Raw genomic sequence first — 21,104 nt, forward strand, 5'->3', positions numbered from 1 at the left:
GCAGGGCCAGGAAGGGATGGGCCCGGGGCTGCTGTGTCCCACCTTGTGGCCTTGGACCACAGGTCACCATGGGGGCCCAAGAAGGGGAAACACCTTGGTGGTCCAGGGAACACTGCAGAGCAACGAGGTGAGCAAATTTCAAAGGGGACCCATGAAGGGAGGTTCCCATAAGACCTTGGCAATTGCCCCACATGAAGTGCGAGCTTCAAAGGTGGCACCGGATTTCCTACGGCAGAGCTCACGGTGGGGTCCCTTCCTGGTGGGTGGAACCGGTTCCTGTTTTGCACCTGCTTCCCTGTGGCATGCTGGATGCCTGTGGCTCTGCCCCCAGCTCTCTCTGTGCCAGATGCCAGGTGCGCTGGGGCCTTTGATCTTCAGCCTGCAATGGGGATGCTGGTGAGTTCCCCGGGGGCTGCCCGCCACCCCGTCCTGCCAAGGCCTTGATCTCCTGAGAAGAATGAGCTCTGGGGCCCACTGCCTGCGTGTCATGTGTTCCAGGTCCCGGTCACCGGGTGGTCACCAGGCGGGGCTTGACCCTGCAGGTCTGGAGCGGGGGCAGCTCAGAGCAGCTCAGGACAGTGCACTTTGCACAGCACCTCAGCCAAGACGCCCACAGCTCCTCTGGCCTCCCTCCCATCTGCTCTCTGATGGAATGTTCTGGAATGTGCAGACCCTTCACATCTGCAGAGCCCTACTGTGTCCTGCCCACTTACTTCTGCAGGGGAAAGCATCTGTGCTACAAGTGGGGAAATGCTGACCTGCCAGGCTGCTTGAGAATCGAGGTCCTGCCTCCCCCATCTGGCACAGTGGGAGGGGGTGAAGGTGAGCCCTGGAGGCCAGAAACACGTGCTCCATTCACTGTGACCCCCCTGGACTCAGCCTGAGCTGATGGACAGGAGGCCTCAGTCCACGGTCCCTGCCAGACACATCAATCCCCAGAACCCACCTCCAGCCTCATGACAGGAAAGGCAGCTGAGCCCACACAGAGGGTGGCTGCTTTTGCTAAGGACAATATGCTGGCTTGACATGGTATGAGGTCTTCAGGCAGGAGCCAGACACTGGCAGCCCTAAGGCCTGGGTAACTTTTTTTTTTTTTTTTTTTTTTTTTTTTTTTGAGACAGAGTTCCATCACGCCTGGCTAATTTTTGTATTTTTAGTAGAGACAGGTTTCACCATGTTGGCCAGGCTGGTCTTGAACTCCCAACCTCAGGTGATCCACCCGCCTCGGCCTCCCGAAGTGCTAGGATTACAGGTGTGAGTCACCACACCAGGCCAGGCCTGGATAACTTTAATGTTTTAATCAGCATCTCACTCCATTCTGCGGTCACAGTCATCCCCATGACTACAGCGCTGGGGACAGATACCTCCCACACAGTGGCGCTCCCTGGGGTGCACAGTTCCATTCTGCAGCCTCTGCAACTTCCAAGAAAAGAAATAGCAGCCGCTCTGACCAAGCACAGACTTAAGAATCGTCCCCGCGCTGGGTGTGGCAGCTCACACCTGTAGTCCCAGCACTTTGGGAGGCTGGGGCAGGTGGATCGCTTGAGCTCAAGTTGGAGACAAACCTGGGTAACATGGCCAAACCCCATTTCTACAAAAAATACAAAAAGTAGACGGGTGTGGTGGTGGCAGACCTGTAGTCTCAACTTTTTGGGAGGCTGAGGTGGGAGGATGGCTTGAGCCGGGGAGGCGGGAGGTTGCAGTGACCTGAGATCACGCCATTACACTCCAGCCTGGACAAGCTCCAGCTAGGGAGGCTCGGCAGGGCCCCTCTCAAGCCACTCATGTGGCTTCCATTCTTAGGACAGTGTGGCCAGGGATGCCCTGCAGGGACCTCCTGGGCTATAGCTTGTCCAGGGCCTCTCTCTGTCACGTGTCTAAGGTCCTGGAGGCCAGTGGATATGCACAGAGGAACGACATCCCCCAACCTCACAGCCTTGGGTGCAGCCGGCAGACCCACTCCTCACCCCTCGCGGGGGACGGCAGGAAGGCAGGGGTTCAGGCTCTCCCACGGACCCTAGACTGCGGCTTGGTCCTGGCTTCGACATGAAGACCCGGGCACTGGGCAGGACCGGAAGGAATGGCTGAGCTGCCCACTCACTCAGCAGTCACCCAGCCTCCACACCTGGCAGTCTGCTATCCAGTCAGCCTCCACCCACGAGAAGGGGGACAGCGCGACAGGGAAGGGAGAAAGAGAATCACCGTGGACAGATGGTGACATTTGTCAGAGCCCACAGAGACGTGAGAACAGGCTCAGCGCGGAGCCTGAATGGGACCTTCCAGCCCCTTCCTTGTCCCTAAAAGGCGTCTTCCTCAGGGGCTGGAGGGGTTGCCGCGAAAGCAAACGCACAGCCAAACCCTGAGGAGCAGCAGACTAGAAAAACACGCGGCGACCCGGCAGGCAGCCTCTGCCTCGTCAGCAGGATCCCCTCGAGAAAGGGGGAATTGTGGTGGGAACGCTCCAAAGGCCCTGGGGAGATGATTTCAGGGAAAAGTGGCCTTGATCCCTGAGTCCCACAGATGTGGCCATGGGAACCATCCACCCGGAGGCTGGAGGGCAGACTCCGCCCGTGTCTAAAGCCATCCTGCTGACAGGGCCCGGGGACGCCCCCAGTGGCCAAACACACGTGGGAACGGGATCTTCCCCCCTCCTCCGTGAGGTGGCCAACCCTCTGGCTCCTGACTCAGAGGACAACGTCTCCCCATGAACGCTGTGTCCCTGGAGAGAGCAGCCTGCCCAGCCTGGGAACATGGGACTGTGGAGAGGGAGGGCATCCCGGAACCTCAGGGCTGATGGGGCCCTGCCCCAGCCCTGGAAACACCTCAGAGGCAAGACGGTCACTCCTCACGCGTGGACTTTCTGCTGTGCTGGGGCCTTCCGCCTTCCAACCGCTCTGCACTCCGGCCCTTGGGGCTCTAGGTGGAGTGTGCTGAACAGTGTCCCTCAATCACGTCCAGTGGAGCTGAGGGATGTGTCCTAGCTGCAAATGCGGTCTCCATAGGTGTCATTAGCAAAGGACCTTGAGATGACATCATCCCAGATTAGAGTGGGCACTAAGGCCGATGACAAGTATCCTCAACGACACGGAGGAGACAGACCCAGGCGAGGCAGAGCCGGAGCAGCCGAGGATTCCTGGAGCCACGGGCAGCTGGAAGGGGAAGGTGGCACCTTGGGTCTGGACCTCTGGCTGCCAGGACCGGGACCGTCTGTATGTCTGTTGCTAAAGCCAGTCTGTGGGCATCTGTCACCACACATGAGGGGCCAACTGTGTCACCCAGGGGAGACCTCCCTGGCTTCTCAGTGCGTCAGACACGGTCGGGGCAGGACAGCTGCAGCTCACTCACCAGCCGAGTGCACAGTCAATGGCTCCTCATCTAAGAGGGGGCTGGCCGCGGCCAGGGCTGGGGGGCTGTGAGCCCCCTGTGGTCAGTACCCTGGAGCTAGCCGCCCTGTGGGCTCAGGGAGGACATGCAGTGACTGCCACACGGGTTCGGTCCAGAGCCCAGGCCCCACCTGGGGACCACACCTGGGGCTTCCTCTGGTCTGCCCACCCCAGGCCACGGCGCCACTTTTCAGATGCCTGTTTCATTCTGGCCATCTAACGTCTGGGAACCGTGATGGGGCAGGAATTTGGGTTTGGGGATTCTGGCAGTGAGCAGACGGCACTTTTTGACCACGAACAGTGCCTGTCCATCTTGGAAACTCACGAAGGAGCAGGCTCTTTGCTTAGGGCTGCCAACCTCACGCTAGAAGAAAAAACAGCTTTTTCCAGCTGCACAGGCCAGAAAAGACCCTAAGAACTGTCCCCAGCACGGGGCTGTGGCTGCGACGCCTCCCACACTCACCTTTTCCCGTAGCCGCTCTGGCCTCCGTCCACGCGTCTGACCAAGGGCACCGGGAGGTGAAGGCAGCGGGAAAGCAAGCCCCGTTCTATCCTTTGGTTCTATCCCAGCACACGGCCCCGGCAGAGCCCCAGCTTCCCCAGCCTGTCATCCTCCCGAGGCCAACGGCACAGAAGCATGGCAGGCCCAGGACACACTCAGAGCTCCCAGAGCAAGCAGCAGGTCAAATGTCCTTTATCAACTGCGAGGCCTTCGAGGCCCAAAAGAGGTGCCCTGAGTCGCAAAGCACCCGCCCTTGGGGCAGCCAATGCCGCAGCCCTGGCTCCAGGCCCAGGTTGACTGGAGCGGAGCCTGGCACCAATCTGGGCGCCCCGTGTGCAGTGTCCTGTCTGTCCCTGCATGACCCTCAGCCTGTCTGAGACGCTTCACAGGGAGACGCCCTGGCGTACCCCACAGGGACGCCAGCCTGGAAGCTTCTCTGGAAAGTGAGCTTTGGCAGCTCGAGGCAGAGCAGTGGCTGACTCCTCCCTCGGTTAACACAGCCTGGCCCCAGCTGGGGTTCGCTTTGAGGCCCTGGGGCTTGCCCTGTTTCCTGCCAGGGGAGTGGGGCCCAAAGCTCCATCCCATCCCCCAAACCTCAGACGTGGAAGCCCTAACCCCGGTGCGGCTGTGGACATGGGCCTCTACGGACTAGGGGTAAGTGGCGTCCTCAGGGTGGGGTCTGATCCGACAGGACTCTCTTCCACACCAGAGGAGCCCCAGAGAGCCCGTGTCCCACGAGGAAACACAGCAAGAGGTCGTCTAGGAGCCGGGAGGCCGAGGAGGAGCCGGGAGGCTGAGGAGCCGGGAGGCCGAGGAGCCGGGAGGCCGAGGAGGAGCCGGGAGGCCGAGGAGCCGGGAGGCCGAGGGCCGGGAGGCCGAGGAGCCGGGAGGCCGAGGAGCCGGGAGGCCGAGGAGGAGCCGGGAGGCCGAGGAGCCGGGAGGCTGAGGAGGAGCCGGGAGGCTGAGGAGGAGCCGGGAGGCCGAGGAGCCGGGAGGCTGAGGAGAGCCGGAGGCTGAGGAGCCGGGAGGCTGAGGAGGAGCCGGGAGGCTGAGGAGGAGCCGGGAGGCTGAGGAGGAGCCGGGAGGCTGAGGAGCCGGAGGCTGAGGAGGAGCCGGGAGGCTGAGGAGGAGCGGGAGGTGAGGAGCCGGGAGGCCGAGGGGGAGCCGGGAGGCCGAGGGGGAGCCGGGAGGCCGAGGGGGAGCCGGGAGGCCGAGGGGGAGCCGGGAGGCCGAGGGGGAGCCGGGAGGCCGAGGGGGAGCCGGGAGGCCGAGGAGGAGCCGGGAGGCTGAGGAGGAGCCGGGAGGCTGAGGAGCCGGGAGGCTGAGGAGGAGCCGGGAGGCTGAGGAGGAGCCGGGAGGCCGAGGAGCCGGGAGGCCGAGGAGCCGGGAGGCTGAGGAGGAGCCGGGAGGCCGAGGAGCCGGGAGGCTGAGGAGGAGCCGGGAGGCTGAGGAGGAGCCGGGAGGCTGAGGAGGAGCCGGGAGGCCGAGGAGCCGGGAGGCTGAGGAGCCAGGAGGCTGAGCACCCGGCCCAGAGCCTCTCACCGACTCTCCTCCCCGGCCTCTGCTCGCAGGGCCTCAGCACCAGACCCTCTGAGGCTGAGACCCACCCACCCAGGCCTGCTCCACTCTTGCTGTCACCCCCGGAGAAAGTGGCAGTCGGGGCGTGAGGTGAGGAAAAGGGGCTGTTACACCCTGCATGGCTGTGGCTCCCACGCAGGGAATACGGTCAGCCTGGCCTCCTCCCTGCAAGAGAGGACAGCCCATTTCCCAGGGGAGGACACCGAGGCTCAGACTCACCCTGGCCAGGTGGGGGGCAGCAAAACTAGAATCCCAAGGCAGCTGCCCATCTAGCGCCTGCCCCTGCCTTCTCTCCGGGAGGGCACCCCGGAAGCCCGCAGTCCCAATCTGGGAGTCAGAGCAGGCTGGGCTGAGCTCTGCTGGGGGTGCCTGAAAGCCCAGCTCGGGGTCCACGCACACACTCAGGTGAAGCCAGGCCCAGAAGAAGGAATGGCTCTAAGCCACAGCCTGGGGGGCCTCTCCATCCACCCCCTACGAGGTGACCCCTCCACACCCCACAGCCACAGCCAGCCAAGGTGTGGGTGAAACGTTTTTCCCACCAGAACAGCCCAGCAGCTGGGCATATGCTGTGACCACTGAGAGGACTTTGTCAGAAACACTGCCTGGGGGCCGGATGCCCCCACCCACAGGACACCCACAGGAAGGAGGGACCAAGACAAGGCTGCACACCCCCAGCCGGATGAGGGCCAGATGAGGGTGGCAGCACCTCTTCTTCCAGGAAGCTCCTCAGGACAGAGGGGGAGGGGCTCAGGGGGCTGCCTTCAGGGAAGCTCAGCAAAGCTCAGGGACCAGTCTGAGAAGAGATGTCCTCCAGACCCGCAGCCTCTCAGAACAGACTGTCCCGTCAGCCTTTCCCGGAACACAGAGCCCACATGAACCTCCCAGAGCAGACGGGCCCAGCGCTGCGCACCCTGGGAACAGAGGTGTGGGCCTTCCGCCAGCAGCGCAGGACCCTGCACACTGCGCCCAGGGCCACAGTGGGGGTGGGGAGGGACCTGCCCACTGCTCATGGCTGTGGGACCTGGAGCAGGGTACCCCACTTCTCTGGGTCTAAGGGGCCCCACTAGCTGAAGAACCAAAGGAAAACCATCATTTCAAAAATGTCATGTGACACACAGATGCAGTCCCCCCCTCCACAGCCCAGTGGCACACACGTGTTTTCCGCCTGGGACACGGGACCATCCCGAAGTGCCCTATTCATGGGTGTGGGTCACATCCAGGGGTCTCAGCCACCGGGACCCCAGGGCCCAGCAGCCCAGCAAGGCCATCGGTGGGGGTCTGAGCCCTACGCAGGGGAAACATTTTCCTCTCCTGGGGTGAAGGACAGCAAGAGGCATGCCGCCCTGGCTGGCTGTGGCTTTCTTTCCTCTTTGTGGACACAGTGAAAGGGCAAATCTTGCTCCAGGGAATAATGACCTCCAATAGCACAACGTGGGAGGAGAAGGAAAAGAAAGTTTTTACGGAACCTTTTTTAAATCTGCCTAACTATCCAACGTGTAACTGCTCAAGGAGAGGTTAGTTGGTTCTGCCGCCAACTGCTGCAGCCTGAGCAAAAGCACAAAGCGTCCCATTGTGTCCTCTAGGAGGGACATGGTGCCGCTGTTGGGCTCGGACAACAGACAGCAGAGCCTGTGCACTCGCTCTCACCCTCCACCCTGCAGGCGAGGGCCCAGCCACCCTTCTCCTTAGGGAACAGCCTGAGCGTGGGCCTCATGGGACGGTGGGTCAGATCTGAAACCTAACTTGAGTACTGTCTCCCCTTTCAAAAAGGCTGGGACTAACTGCAGAACCCCGTGTGACACCTAAGCCTACGTGTCCTCACGCCCCAGCCTAGGGGCAGCCGTGGCTCCCCCAAGACGCAGAGGTGAGGGCTCCTGACCAGATTTGGTCCCTGTCACTCACCCAGCTGCCCCTCCCAGCCCACATCTCAGGGAGGCCCAACCCCTCAGAAGGGCTTTTCTGGTCTGCACCAGGGCCCTGCCTATGCCCCACTGTGACTCTCCCATTCACCATTCACGTGCCTATGGCTCTCACGTCCCCCCCACGAGCTCTGGATGCAGGGCCATGTCTTCGTTGGGACCTGGCATAGATGCAGCACATGGGAAAGAAGACAGTTCTGTAGATGGCCAACTGGGAAGGGGTGATCACGAAGTTCCCTGACAAGGAGGAAACAGGCAAGAGGCTGTACGGTCGGCCAGCGGCCTCCGGGACCCTAGGACCAGTGCCTTTCCACAGGACAGAGCCCACCTGGGGGCCAAGAACAGCAAAGAGGAGCCTTTTCAGCTCTGATGGAGCAGGGCACCCAGGATGCGGGACAGGCAGGGACAGGTGCGTGAGCCAGGCCTGCTCTGCCAGATTTTCGCTGCATTCTCCAGACCCGGAAAGGGTCACTGACCAATCATTGCAAAATTGGGGCTGGAGTCTCTGCCTTGAAGTATCTGGGGGCTCTGCTGCCAGGTACCAGTGAGGGGAGAGGGCAGCTGCCCAAGGGCTTTGTGCCCTTGGGGTTATAAAGCTCGACAACTGGGACAAAGATCAACACAATGTATCTTCTAAAAGCAAGGCATTCATCGGGTAACAAAATAAATATCTTGAAGCCAAACAGGAGACAGGAATTCTGCAAATGCTGCACTGTGTCAGTTATGTATTCAAGTTGAACAAAAGGCTCTTTGCTCTCCCTACTGACATTCCTTTTTACAAAAATCACATTCCCCTCCTAAATCTTTCCTGGCTACCTGATGAGTGCAGTCAAGCAAAGGCCTTCACGAGCAAAGCACCCTTCCATGCACACCTCCTGGGAGGCACAGGACCCTGCCATGCACACCTCCTGGGAGGCACAGGACCCTTCCATGCACACCTTCTGGGAGGCACAGGACCCTTCCATGCACACCTCCTGGGAGGCACAGGACCCTTCCATGCACACCTCCTGGGAGGCACAAGACCCTTCCATGCACACCTTCTGGGAGGCACAGGGCTGATTTGTCTCCTGCCTGTAACATGTTACTCAGGCCCAACCACCTCCCTGGGCAACTTCTGAGTGCCCGGGAGCCATGGAATGAGCTAGTCGTGTTCTGAGTAAGGTGCTGGAACCTGAGGTCCCAGGAAGGTTCAGAATTGGGACTTCCCGCCAGCCCTGTCCTGCCAGCTCTTGGGTGGCTCTGGTACCCCGGGTGACTCTGAGAATCCCTGGTCAGACACATGCATGGGGGATGGGCTCGAGCTCCTGAAGCATTGACCTGGGCCACCTTTCAGAACCACCTGAGAATCGGGCGGGACTTCCCCTCGATGAACGCCTGCTGCAGGCTTTGTACAGATTGATGTGTTTGATAAAGACAGTCTGGCCCCAGCACCTGGAGCTCGCCTCCTTGTCATGAGGTCAGTATAGCCCGGCGCTGCATCCCCCTGCAGCCCCAGGTTACCTGCTTGGTGCAGAGACCCCTCCCCAGCTGCAACCGGCCTTTGTCCCTAAGGCGAAGTGTCGTGTGCAGCCAGCAGGGGGCGCCGGGAGCAAGGCGGAGGCCCGGCTAAAGCTGCACACTGGGTGCTGGGTGCTGCTGGGCACCCGTTCAGTTCACAGCCCACCAGTGGCAGAGTGCACATAAGACAGCAGCCCAGCCCTGAGGCAAGGCCCCATGCAGGAGGCAGCGTCCTCATGTCTGCTTGTTTTGGCCTGGCCGTGCACGGGCAGCAGGGCAGCTTACAGCTTGCTAGGTGGGGGCCTCCCTGCCTCCAGGAGCAAGGTCCCTGCCCTGTCCTCTGCAGCCCTGGGGTCCTACCTGCCTCCCCTACAGCCACGTGGACCAGGCAGCCTCTCTGCAGCCATCAGTGACTCCAAGTCACCAGAGGGTGCATCCGCCAGGCACCCAGCGACAGATCCACAGCTCCAGGGCTGGAGACATCTCCAGCTGAGGCTCTGGGAGAGAAGAGCATGAGGCCAGCTCCTAACTGCTCTGCTCCTAGGCTGCCTCCAACATGGATGGAGACAAACGCAGAAGGAACTGCCGACAGAGGCACCCATGCTGGACTCAAGCAACAGGGCCCTCCACTTCAACTGTAACCGACCACGGGTGGGATCCAGTGCCCACGACAGTGTGTCTCAGGGTCTGTGACCACACAAATGGGAACTGCTTGTGAAACCCCAGCCCAACCTCACTGCGGAATGGCAGTGCGGAAAGGGTGGAGGCTCTGCAGGCGGACACAGGACACAGATCTACGGGGCGCATGTTCAAGGGTCCAGAGACACCCAGCAAAATACCAACTGTGTCAGTCCATGTCAACGGAGAACGCAGGTGCAGGGGGCGGGGGCTGTTTCATACTCATTCTCTTTATTCCTCCCAGCAGCCCCAAGAGAAAGCAGCTGGGGAAAAGGCTCAGAGTCAGTGATTTCCCCAAGATCACACAGCATAAGAATAAAGCCTGGGCCAGCCAGTCTTAAAACCTGTGGGCCAGGCTGCTCTCACTTGCTCCCAAATGCTGACAGTGGACACATCTGAGTGATGGGGTTACAAGGTTTGTTTTCCACGCTTATCTGATCTTCTTTAAAATGCAGACAGAAACACGGAGACAATCCCACGCCTCCCCACGGAATGATGAATAAATCACAGCAGGAGCAGGAGCATGGCCCCGTCGGGGGAGGGTGGGGAGCGACAGCACACGGGACTCTGACAGACCCAGGGTGAGATGGCGCAAGGGAGGTCAGCTTGGCAGGCACGGCCCCTGCCGGGCCTGGAATGTCCCACATCCCCCCACGTGAGGTTACAACACATCAGCTGGGCACTCAAGCCTCACAGACATCACAGCGTAAAAAAAGAATAACTGCCAGATAATTGCCAGAGCCCCTCCCAGTGATGGCCACGCTGTCCCATGGGAGCACTCCTGTCCCCTCTGGGTAGGATTCCCCTTGCTGGGTAATTTTCCCAGAGGGAAGTCTCCACGTTGAACAGTACTTCAGAGCTGCGGGCTGAGAGGCAACCGGGGACTGGGACCTCACGCCCGGTGAAGGACACGCAGCCTCCAGGGGCTGCCGGTGGGGCCTGGGGCACATACTCACCCTTCCCGATCTGGACGAAGCCCAGCAGGATGATCAGGGCCAGGGCCAGGAGCTTGGCAGCAGCAAAGGCATCCTGGACCCGGGTAGCGGCCTTCACGCTGTAGCAGTTCACGGCCGTGAGCAGCACTGTGGAGACAAGAGGGTGGCAGTGAGTTTCACGGGCAGATGCCAGCTCTGGGGGAGGTGGGGATGTGACGACCCCAACCCCACCCCAGGGCCAGGGCTGGGTCCACCAAAAAAACAAGCTCCTTAAACAGCTCCAGTCCCGTGCCAGACCCTAGGGCAGGTTCTGACTTTCTGGGACCTGTTTGGATAAACCAGGTGCCCCTCAAGTGTTGTAAGAGACCTTTCCCCACCCCCGCCCCCCGCCAACACCAGGCCACGGAGTCCCACCTATAGTCAGGGCTGTGAGTGGGGTCACTGCCTCCAGAGACCCAGGTGAGCAAGGTGACCCTGCTGCTTGGAAGGTGCCCATTACACCTTTTTGTGCCTACTTAGCACCCTGACGTGCCTGCCTGTGAGACCCCCGCACAGTCCGGCTGCCAGACTCCATGAGGCCGGGGCCCTTTCCTCAGAGACGATCTTCTGTGGATTCCAACAGAAGCGGGTTGTCCCGCTATCCTGGAACTACCTGGCCAGTCACCTGGGGACGGCGGGGCACTGGCGCAGCCTGGGAGGGGCCCCAGGGGCCTGTGGTGAACAGAGCTGACCCCGCTGCCCTGTTGCTTTGGGGGCATACGATGAAACCCAAAATAGCACCATGTGCTTCAGAAGCCTGAGTGACTCCACACAGATGGCCGGGACCCCTGCCCCAGAAGGCGCTGAGATGTGGGGTCAGGTACGCTCAGACAGGTCTCCAGACACCAGCAAGTCCTCCTGGGCCCTATAAGGCATCCAGCTCGGAGCCAGCGTGTGTGTGGGGGGGTGTGTGTCGGGGGTTTCTGTTGCAATATGTGGGCAGGCTGAGCCGCTATTCGGAGATCTGTGAGCTGGTGGGGAAACAGCCACCCCCACAACTTAAAATGAAGTAAAAGCCTATTAACCCCGAGGCACTGACTCCCCGACACCCTCACTGCCTGCTGCACTACCCTTCACCCCTCTGTGCCCACAACGTGATCCGTAGCTGTTGGGAGCTTGAAATCTGCCAGCGGGAACCTCTACACCCCAGAAGTGGGCAAGGGCCCGGCCCGGGCCACCCGCACAGCGCGGCTCTCGCAGCCCTCCCGGCACCGCACTGCTTAGACTGTGGGAAGTGAGAGCATCGGAACGGCCGCAGGCTCTTCTCTCTTTCCCCATGGGAGTAACGCTCAGAAAGGTCTGGCCAGCCGAGGTCTTGGGGGCTCCAGTGGCTTTTCCCCAGCTGAACAAATCCTGTGGAATTTTAGAATTTCAGCAACAGACCCCAGGAAAGACATCCACGCTAACTAACTGATGACCCCAGCCAGCAAACAGACGGGAAACGTCCTGAGGTGCGTGACGGGCCGCCCGCCTGCCTGCCTATCTCTCCGAAATTAACCACGCCACTAAAACTGCGTGGATGCCAGCGTGGAGATGGCTATGACACACCAGGAAAGTCTGGTTGAAAAATGTCTGAAAGTCAGTGCTTTTGCTGCTATTCCTAAAATAAAATACTTGAGACTCCCTTCCACTCCTCATCCAAAGAGAAGAGGTGAAGAGTGGGAAACTCCCTTTTTCCAGGGCTCCCAGGGACATGGAGATGTTACCAGTCCAGAGCTCTCCAGTCTAACCCTCGGGGCTCAGCAGGGTTGGGTCAGTGGGTCTAGGCAGTTCCTTCTCTGCCGCACAGGGTGAGGGGGCAGGTCCTGACCTGACAGTCCCATTTCCTCATGGTGTGCGTGTGTGTGTGGGGGGGTGTCCATAAAAGAAACTGGGCCTCGGGGACCTTGCGGGCAAGCCAGGGATTTCCGGATTTGCAAGAGGCTGGCTGATTGCATCACTCGCTCATTCATGCTGGGAGGGAGGCAGGGGTAGGCGTGGCCAAGCTGCACTCAGGCCTTTTCCCAAAAGGGACACGCGGCAGGCTGCCACCACTGAACTCCAGAAGCCAGACAGGCGCTGCCGGACACTGAGCACGGCCCCGTGGCTATCATGTCTGCTAGGGGGTTGGGGGGTTCAGGAAAGGCAGCGATTTGCCCAGAAGTGCCCAACCAGTCACCAGGGCTGTCACTGTGGGTGGGACAGAGTCCTGCCAGCCTGACCCTGTCTGCCCAGATCCAACCCAGCTGCTCCCCAACCAAAAACAGTCCTGAGAGGCCGGCGGGTGCCACTGGATCATCTCCTGACATTAAAAATAACCACAGGGCAGACAGGCGGGGCTGCGTTTTGGAAGTCAGGTGGGGAGCAAAAGGGCCACAGAACCAAGGGGACCTTACCATAGTTATTCCTTTTATAACAAGAACATAAATATTAATGTTCACCGACTCTGAGTGATGAGTAAACAAAGGCTTCATTATTCTCCAGTGTCCTTTTTTAAAGTTTTAAGATGAAATAAAATCTTAAATACATGAATTCATCTGGGTTCAGCACCTTTTGACCTTAAGGAGGCGAGGCAGTCATGGGAGAAGTCTGGGGTTTGAACCTCAGCCCCTGCTGGCACCTGCCCTCTCCCCAGCCTCAGTGTCCACACCACAGAGGGGCTGCTGGCTGCCCCAGCAGCATACACCAGGGAGACCGGCAGGGCTGTGCCCCGAGTCAGAGTGAGGAGGCTGAGCACACAGGGCCGGTCACCCCCAGATAAATGTGGCCACGCCGGCCTGTGGGGACAGCTGGGCCGAGAGATAAAGGCCGTCCCGGGGAATCTGGGAGATCAAGCCCCGTGGCGTGGCTTGGCTTGATTGACAGGTAGCCGGGCAGGCTGAGCTGGGGACCCCTCCCAGTCTGGGGTGCTCTCTTCCTCGTCCTCACCTGGCTGCCTCCCACCTGGCTGGCTGGCAGGGGCTCCCAAAGAGCCGGGGTCCCTTGGGGGCGGTGCACTGGAGGGACCCCTGCCCTCCTCCTCCCTTCACCTGCGCCCCCACCACCCCCCAGGGCCATCTGAGTCACAGAAACATCCTCATCTTCAGGTGGGCCTTGACAGCAAGACCCACAGCCTGGTAAAGGAAGGACAGCCCCAGCCATACCCAGAGCCAGCGCCCGGGCCTCGGCCAGGACACCTGTCACAGTAAGGCCCAAGCCGTGGTCCTGGTCCTGACTCAAAAGCCACTTCAGATGCCCTAAGGCTCACGCAGGAGGGACTGGGGATGCGGCCAGCCCACTTCTCCTCAGGACTCTGGCGTGGGCACCAAGGCCTCCCACTGCTCTCGCCACCTGCCCCGCTCAGAGCTGGGGTGTCCTGGGGAGCTTGCCACCGTCCGGCATGAGGTGGCGGACACCCCCACCCCCTGTGCCTCCCCACCTCTGGGGTGGGGCCCGCAGTGATACTGACCTCACAGACTGTGCAAGAAGGTGCCTGAACAGGGAGGGCCCCCAGATGGGACAGGTGCTGATCCCCCAACCCCGCTCCCTCACACACACCCACAACTTGTAAACCAAGAGGCTGCCTTCTCCTGGCCCCTGGCCTCTCCTCTCTCCCCGTGGGGAGGCGATTCTCTGAGGTGCCTGCCTCCCCTGCCTGATGCCCGTGAACGCTCACGTCTGTGGCAGCCGACCCTGCTCACCTCCCCTGATGCTGGCAGCTTGGTCTTCTGGCCCCAACTCTGTCCAGCTCCTGGTAAAATCCCGCCACAGACACAGGGACCATCGCCCAGGGTCCAGTGTTGGAGGAGAGGGTAGGGGAAGGGACAGTAACAGGCACATTCAATGTGAAGAGCAGGCGGGACCTGTGGGCCAGGGCTGGGTGGGGACCCTGCAGGCCCCATGAACCCTCCCCACACAGACTAATGCCTGATTCTTTCAAGTAACAAACATGGACCAGGTACAGGAGCGTGCGTGGATAAGGCTCAGGACCAGCCACAATGAAAATTATCTCTGTTGGTCCCAGAGGCCGCTCCCTGGGCCGCCGGTCCTCACCTGCCCCCAAGCTGGACAGAGCAGTGAGTCCTGCAGGGCTCAGCACCTTGGCCTGTCTGTAAGTGGGGGCACCCAATGAACATGATCCTCCGGGACCCCTTCAAGTCCAAGCACAGCCACTGTCAGTGCCCCAGGTGGGCATCCGGCAGTCCCTTCTGTCATTTTCAGGCCCAACAGAAACAGGTGCTACTGCCAGGCCCCCAGGGACGGCCTCCAGGAGTCTTTTAAAGAGAGGGTGCGTTCTGAGCACGGTTTCAGAGTCTGTTGGTTTCAGAGTCTGTTCGTACAAAGGGCTAACACTGGGGCTGGGGCAGAGATGGTCCAAGGCCTGCTTTATAGGCAAATGAGGATTGTATAACCAGGACTGTCTGCTGGAGACAGCACAGAGGAAGTGGCTGGCAGCTTCACCAGTTGCAGGAAGCCCACGCAGCCTGGTCCCCCAGGGTGCACCTGGCACAGCTGTTTGCACTGGGCTGGAGAGCGGCAGCTGACCACTGCAACGACAGCTAGGCCGACACCAGGCACAGGTACCAGCCCAGCTCAGTCCCACCTAGCGCAGCCTGCAGCCCCTAGCCGAGCCAGCACCTGGTAACCCTGACAACCAGCCTTGGAGCCTGGGCCCCCCTCTGCAGCAAGCTGGGGTTCCTGCGACAGCTTCTTTGCCAGAATCCACTCGGTACACTCAGGGCCCCGAACTTAGTGGGTGCCCAATAAACATGGGGCTTAGTAAAACCAGTACCTTCCTGCCTGGCCCCTTCAAGTCTAAACATCCCCTGCTCTGAGTGCAAACCTCCACCTTCTCCACTGATAGAGAGCTCCCACCATCTCCCATGTCATCCCCAGGGGAGGCTTGTAAAAGCAGTGCGGGGGGGGGCTGGGGGGTGGAGGGGTGAAAACCCAGAGCTTCTGATCAGGCAGGTGGGGGGAGAGGGAAAGAACACATCTGCAGAGAACAAGGTCCCAGGGAGGCTGGCGGAGCGCCCCCAGCACAGGCGGGTGCTTTCCTGATGGACATGTCCCGTCTACTGGGCTCCAGAAAATGAAGGTGTCTGACCCAGTGACCCCTGTCCTCACCCAAGGCCAACCTCACCTCAGAATGGGCTGGAATGCTGAGCCTGCCCATGTCCGCTCCAGATCCACCCGCTTCCCCACCATCGTTGGCCATGGAGAGGTCAAAGTGGTCCGGAAACCCCACGGAAAATGATGCAGCTCCAGGGCAGGGAAGCAAAGAGAGCGTTTCCTTTTTTTTTTTTTTTTTTGAGACAAAGTCTCGCTCTTGTCGCCCAGGCTGGAATGCAATGGTGCAATCTTGGCTCACAGCAACCTCCACCTCCTGAGTTCAAGCCATTCTCTCACCTCTACCTCCCGAGTAGCAGCAGCCTCTGCCTCCGGGATCAAGTGATTCTCCTGCCTCGGCAGCTGGGATTACAGACACCTGCCACCAAGCCTGGCTAATTTTTTCATTTTCAGTAGAGACGAGGGTTCCTCATGTTGGCCGGGCTGGTCTCGAACTCCTGACCTCAGGTGATGCGCCCACCTTGGCCTCCCAAAGTGTTGGGATTTCAGGGGTGAGCCACTGCGCCTGGCCGGGATGGTCTTCTTAAAATGGCTCCAGTTTTGATGCCCAGTCTCTGCAGAGCACAAGGCCCTGCTTTGGGCCAGGCCGGACATGTAGATGTCCCCGGGAGAGCAGAGAGATGGTCCCAAGGCCCTGGCCACACCTGTCTGCTCAGTGTTGAATCAGATTTCTGTGGAAACAAATTACTAACAGGCTGGTGTCACATTTTCAAATTCTGTCACCAGCCCTTGAACACATGTCTTTGTACTTTTTTCCATTTTTAACCAGGGCTGAGTTACGCCCAGCCACACTGTCCTGTCTGGCGCAGGGGCGGAGGTGTCAGCTGCTGTCCAGAATGGAGCTGACACGTTCACTTTAAACAGGCCAGGAAGACGCAGATTTGGCAAGTTCTGAAATTTGCCTACACTCCAAGTCCCAGGGTAAGCACGAGAACCTGAAAAGGGCGACTTCTCATTTGGTCAGGTTCTCCAGATGCAAGCGTCCTGCTGTACATGAGTTTCCCAAGGGTCCTGACTCGAGACCACCAGGACCAACAGGAAGAGCCACCCCTCCCTCTGAAACTCTGAAACCAGGCCACCCGTGCTGAAACGCTGTGTGAATTCGGGCAAGTTCCTATGCAGGGACTGAGCCTCCCTTTCCTGTTTCCAACAGACGGTAACACCGCCTCCTGCTGCATGGGCGAAATACCTCGTGCTCATGTCTTATGGCGTCCCATGAAAGCATCACCATTAATCTGACCAGTCACCGCAGTGTGAGTATCTTCAGGGCACAGATGAAGCTGTGGGCACCAGCGATAAGGAGCTGCCACTGCCGGCTAAGTGCGGAGACTCACACATCTGTGGCCCAGAAACCCACGCCCCACTCCAAACCCTCTACAGCTCCAACAGTTATGCTAACAAGAAAAAGGAGTGAAAACCCTCTCCAGTCACAGTATTGTGGAGGTGGAAGGATACTTGTGGCAGCCAATCCAACACCTCCATTTTATAGCTGGGGTAAACAGAGTTCAGAGAGGTTGTCCCACTTGCTGAAAGACACACAGCAGTTCCTGGGTAGCGAAGTGAGGCCATCCGGGTCTCCTCAATCTCACCCTCGAGCTCTAGCCACTTGACTGGGCTTCTCAACGCCGGCTGTCAAAGAGAAGCACTGAACCCACGAGGGCTCCCGGCCAGCGTCCAGGCCAGTCCAACTCAACAGCAGGCGGAAGCCAATACCACACAATGAACTCGTTGAACAGACTCTGCGCTCAGGCTTAACCAGTGCACAGCCTGTACACCCGACAGGCGGATGCAGCTGTTCCAAATGGAGGCCAGGGCCTCTCCCCAATCCCAGTGGGCTCTGCAGGTGCAGTGATGGAAAACTCCCTGGTGATGGGGAGCCCTCAGCTCTGAGCAGGGCCTGAAGCCATCTCAGGGCCTGCACCAGCCCAGACCCTGCTGCACAAGAGCTCCAGGGCTCCTGCCCTGCCCTCCTCACCTGTCCCCTCACCTGTCAGGGATGTTTGATTCCTGGCTGGCCCCTCCCCTACCTGACCCCTGCCAAAGACCCAAGTCACCCCAGGCTCCCAGCTCTGAAGTAAACGCTCAGAGAAGTATTTTTTGTTTGTTTGTTTGTTGTTTTTTTTTTTGAGGCGGAGTCTCGCTCTGTTGCCCAGGCTGGAGTGCAGTGGCCGGATCTCAGCTCACTGCAAGCTCCCCCTCCCGGATTGACACCATTCTCCTGCCTCAGCCTCCCCAGTAGCTGGGACTACAGGCGCCCGCCACGTCGCCCGGCTAGTTTTTTTTGTATTTTTAGTAGAGACGAGGTTTCACCGTGTTAGCCAGGATGGTCTCGATCTCCTGACCTCGTGATCCGCCCGTCTTGGCCTCCCAAAGTGCTGGGATTACAGGCTTGAGCCACCGCGCCCGGCCAATGCCCAGGGAAGTTAATAAGCACCTGGCTCCGGGTCACACAGCTTGAGGGACTCAGAGCTCCAGGGACAGAGCCCAGGCCCTGCTCAGGTCTTCTGCAGAGGCCCTCGGCTCTTCCAGTTGACTCAGCTCATAGGGCTCCTACATGGTACCCGGTGAAGACACGGCCCCAAAACCCCTCAGGCTCTGAAGCCACACATGTGAGCCGTGGGCAGAATCCTGCATTGGCTGCCAGCAGCTCGAGAGCACAGGGACAAAGCTGGACTGGCCCCGGGGTCACCGTGGCCTTGGTTGTGTGCCAGCTGCAGTTTCATCATGTACACCAAAAACAAAATTCTCAGCTCCCTAATTGAATGAACCCCTCTTCTTGGCCAAATAGATTCCAAAGTTAACCTGTAAAATAAGTTCAGGTCACGAGGGGAAGAGGGATCACATATGCCTTGTTACACCCCTTCCCTCTAGAATTCAGGTACAGCTGACCAGCACTAACATTCAAACAGATCTTGGCCTGGCTCAGTGGCTCATTCCTGTAATCCCAGCATTTTGGGAGGCTGAGGTGGGCAGATCACCAGGTCAGGGGTTCGAGACCAGCCTGACCAACATGGAGAGCCTCCATCTCTACTAAAAATACAAAAATTAGCTGGTCGTGGTGGTGGCAGACACCTGTAATCCCAGCTACTTGGGGGGCTGAGGCAGGAGAATCGCTTAAACCTGGTTGCAGTGAGCCGAGATCATGCCACTGCACTCCAGCCTGGGTGACCAAAAAAAAAAAAAAAAGAAAAACAAAAAAAGAATCTTGGTCTCCACAACCTCCTATCTTACCCAGATATTCCTTTCTATTGATTCCAGGTATTTAGCTAATAACTCTTTCAATCAATTGTGAATCAGAAAATCTTTTCCCAGGTGCGGTGGCTCTTGCCTGTAATCCCAGCACTTTGGGAGGCCAAAGTGGGCGGATCACCTGAGGTCAGGAGTTTGAAACCAGTGTGACCAACATGGTGAAACCCCTGTCTCTACTAAAAATACAAAATTAGCCGGGCATGGTGGTGCATGCCTGTAATCCCAGCTACTCGGGAGATTAAGGCAGAAGAATCACTTGAACCCAGGAGGCGGAGGTTGCAGTGAGCTGAGATCACGCCACTGCACTCCAGTCTGAGTAACAAAAGCAAGACTCTATCTCAAAAAAAAAAAAAAAATTACAGGCATGGTGGCTCACGCCTGTAATCCCAGCACTTTGGGAGGCCGAGGCGGGTGGATCACGAGGTCAGGACATCGAGACTACCCTGGCTAACACAGTGAAACCCCGTCTCTACTAAAAGTACAAAAAATTAGCCAGGCGAGGTGGCGGCACCTGTAGTCCCAGCTATTTGGGAGGCTGAGGCAGGAGAATGGTGTGAACCTGGGGGGCGGAGCTTGCAGTGAGCCAAGATCATGCCACTGCACTCCAGCCTGGGCGACAGAGCGAGACTCCGTCTCAAAAACAAGCAAACAAATATATACACACACACATATATGTGTGTATATATATGTACATATGTATATATAATACGTGTGTGTGTGTATATATATATATATATATATAAAGAAAAAAAAATCTTTGAACCCACTTGTGACCAGGAAGCCCCTCCCCGCCTTGGAGTTGTCCGTCTTTCTGGTGTTCTGGGCAGAACCAACAAACACCTTTCATGTACTGACTGATGTCTGCCTGTAACTTCCGTCCTTGTACAATGTATGAATTCCAGCTGTGGCCCACCCCCTGAGGCACATGTCCTCAGGGCCTCCAGGCCTCGGTCCTCACATTTGACTCAGGATAAATCTCTTCAAATATTTTACAGAGTTTGGCTTTCTCGTTAACAAGCAGCTCACACATGTAGTGTCTCAGCAGTGACAGGTGCTGGACCGTCCCGAGGTCAGGATGACTCAGCAGGGATCAGGTTTGTGGGCGTCACGCTCCAAGGCCCGAATGGGAAGTCGGTGCTCGTTCCTCAGATAGTGGGTAAACCCTAGGTCAGGGGAGGGGCGGGCAAAGCCAGAGAACGGCTCCCATCCGGGGCAGTCTGACAGACAGGGATGCAGAGAAAGAGGCGCCTCCACGCTCCCGGAGGCACGCAGGTGCTGTAGCCACCCCGGGGGGTCTGTTTTCCAGAGGGAGAGTTCAGGACTCGGCCAGTACCAGGGAAGGAGACGCTGGGGGGCCCTCCTGTCGGAACAGGGCAGTGAGGGGAAGGGGGTGCTGCCACAGGGCCTCCGGGGAGCTGGCGGGCACATAGTAGCAATCTGCGTGCGTACACGTGTCCTGTCCCTGCAGACGGGCCAGGCAAGGCCTGCCCATGGCCAGCCATCCAGGCGAGGCTCCAGGGAGAGCCAGGCTTACTGGGGGGCAGAACCTGTCGCTGTGCAGGGTACCTGCCGTGAGTCTGGGAAGGATGGAGAAGGGTGGATGAGCTGCGAGGGCCTTCCCCAGTCACCCCTAGCGGCCCCGGGGTGGCTGGGTAACACAGATGAGCCTCTGACCCACCTGTGTCCTTACCCGGGCTGACTAGGCCACCCAGTCTTGCTGACTGACACCTCCCCAGACCCCTGGCACCCACCACACTCCTCAGACGTGGCTGTGTGCTCCCCTATGCCCAATGACAAACAGTGGCCTCAGTGTAGAGGTGGGCACTGTGGCCTGTGGCTCCAGGCTCGCTCCTGCATTGGTTTCCACAGCTGTAAATTGGGGATTGTCACTGTCTTCAAAGGCTGGGGTGGAAAGTGGTGACAGGAGGTGAGAGTCCAAGCGTGTGCCCTGCCTTGGACACCACGCTCCGGGGAGCGACTCTCACCCTGGCCTGGGCCCCTGCAGGGTCTGCACAGCCCATCCTTCTGTGTGAAGGCGGCTGATACACATTTCTGGGCAAGATTCTGCACATTTGGCTAGATGATGAAAGAGGTCTGTGATCCAGGAAAAAAGGGTCAGAAGTGCCCGTTAGGCTTTCCTGCATGGCTCAGGTCATGTGCTTCTATGAACTTCCCCGACGACCTTGCCCTGAATCCCGTGACGCAGCGTGACCTGCCCAGGCGCCAGCGGCACTTT

At 59.1% G+C, this 21,104-nt stretch overlaps 1 protein-coding gene and 1 long non-coding RNA gene across 2 annotated transcripts in view; one reads left to right on the top strand and one right to left on the bottom strand.

The window, feature by feature from the left end:
* SLC7A5 (solute carrier family 7 member 5) overlaps nucleotides 1-21,104 on the bottom strand; it is a 42,217-nt gene that overhangs the window by 12,954 nt on the left and 8,159 nt on the right. The window contains exon 2 of the mRNA XM_033219274.1: nucleotides 10,514-10,639. Within this exon, the coding sequence (XP_033075165.1) occupies nucleotides 10,514-10,639 (126 nt within the window). The remainder of the gene's footprint in view (nucleotides 1-10,513; nucleotides 10,640-21,104) is intronic.
* On the top strand, nucleotides 4,218-13,039 carry LOC117088187. The gene is made up of 4 exons (XR_004439057.1): nucleotides 4,218-4,539; nucleotides 7,234-7,327; nucleotides 9,424-10,212; nucleotides 11,012-13,039. It is a non-coding gene; the product is annotated as an uncharacterized LOC117088187 (long non-coding RNA).

Source organism: Trachypithecus francoisi, unplaced genomic scaffold, assembly GCF_009764315.1.
Source record: "Trachypithecus francoisi isolate TF-2019V2 unplaced genomic scaffold, Tfra_2.0 Lachesis_group10, whole genome shotgun sequence".
Classification (NCBI taxonomy): Eukaryota; Metazoa; Chordata; class Mammalia; order Primates; family Cercopithecidae; genus Trachypithecus; species Trachypithecus francoisi.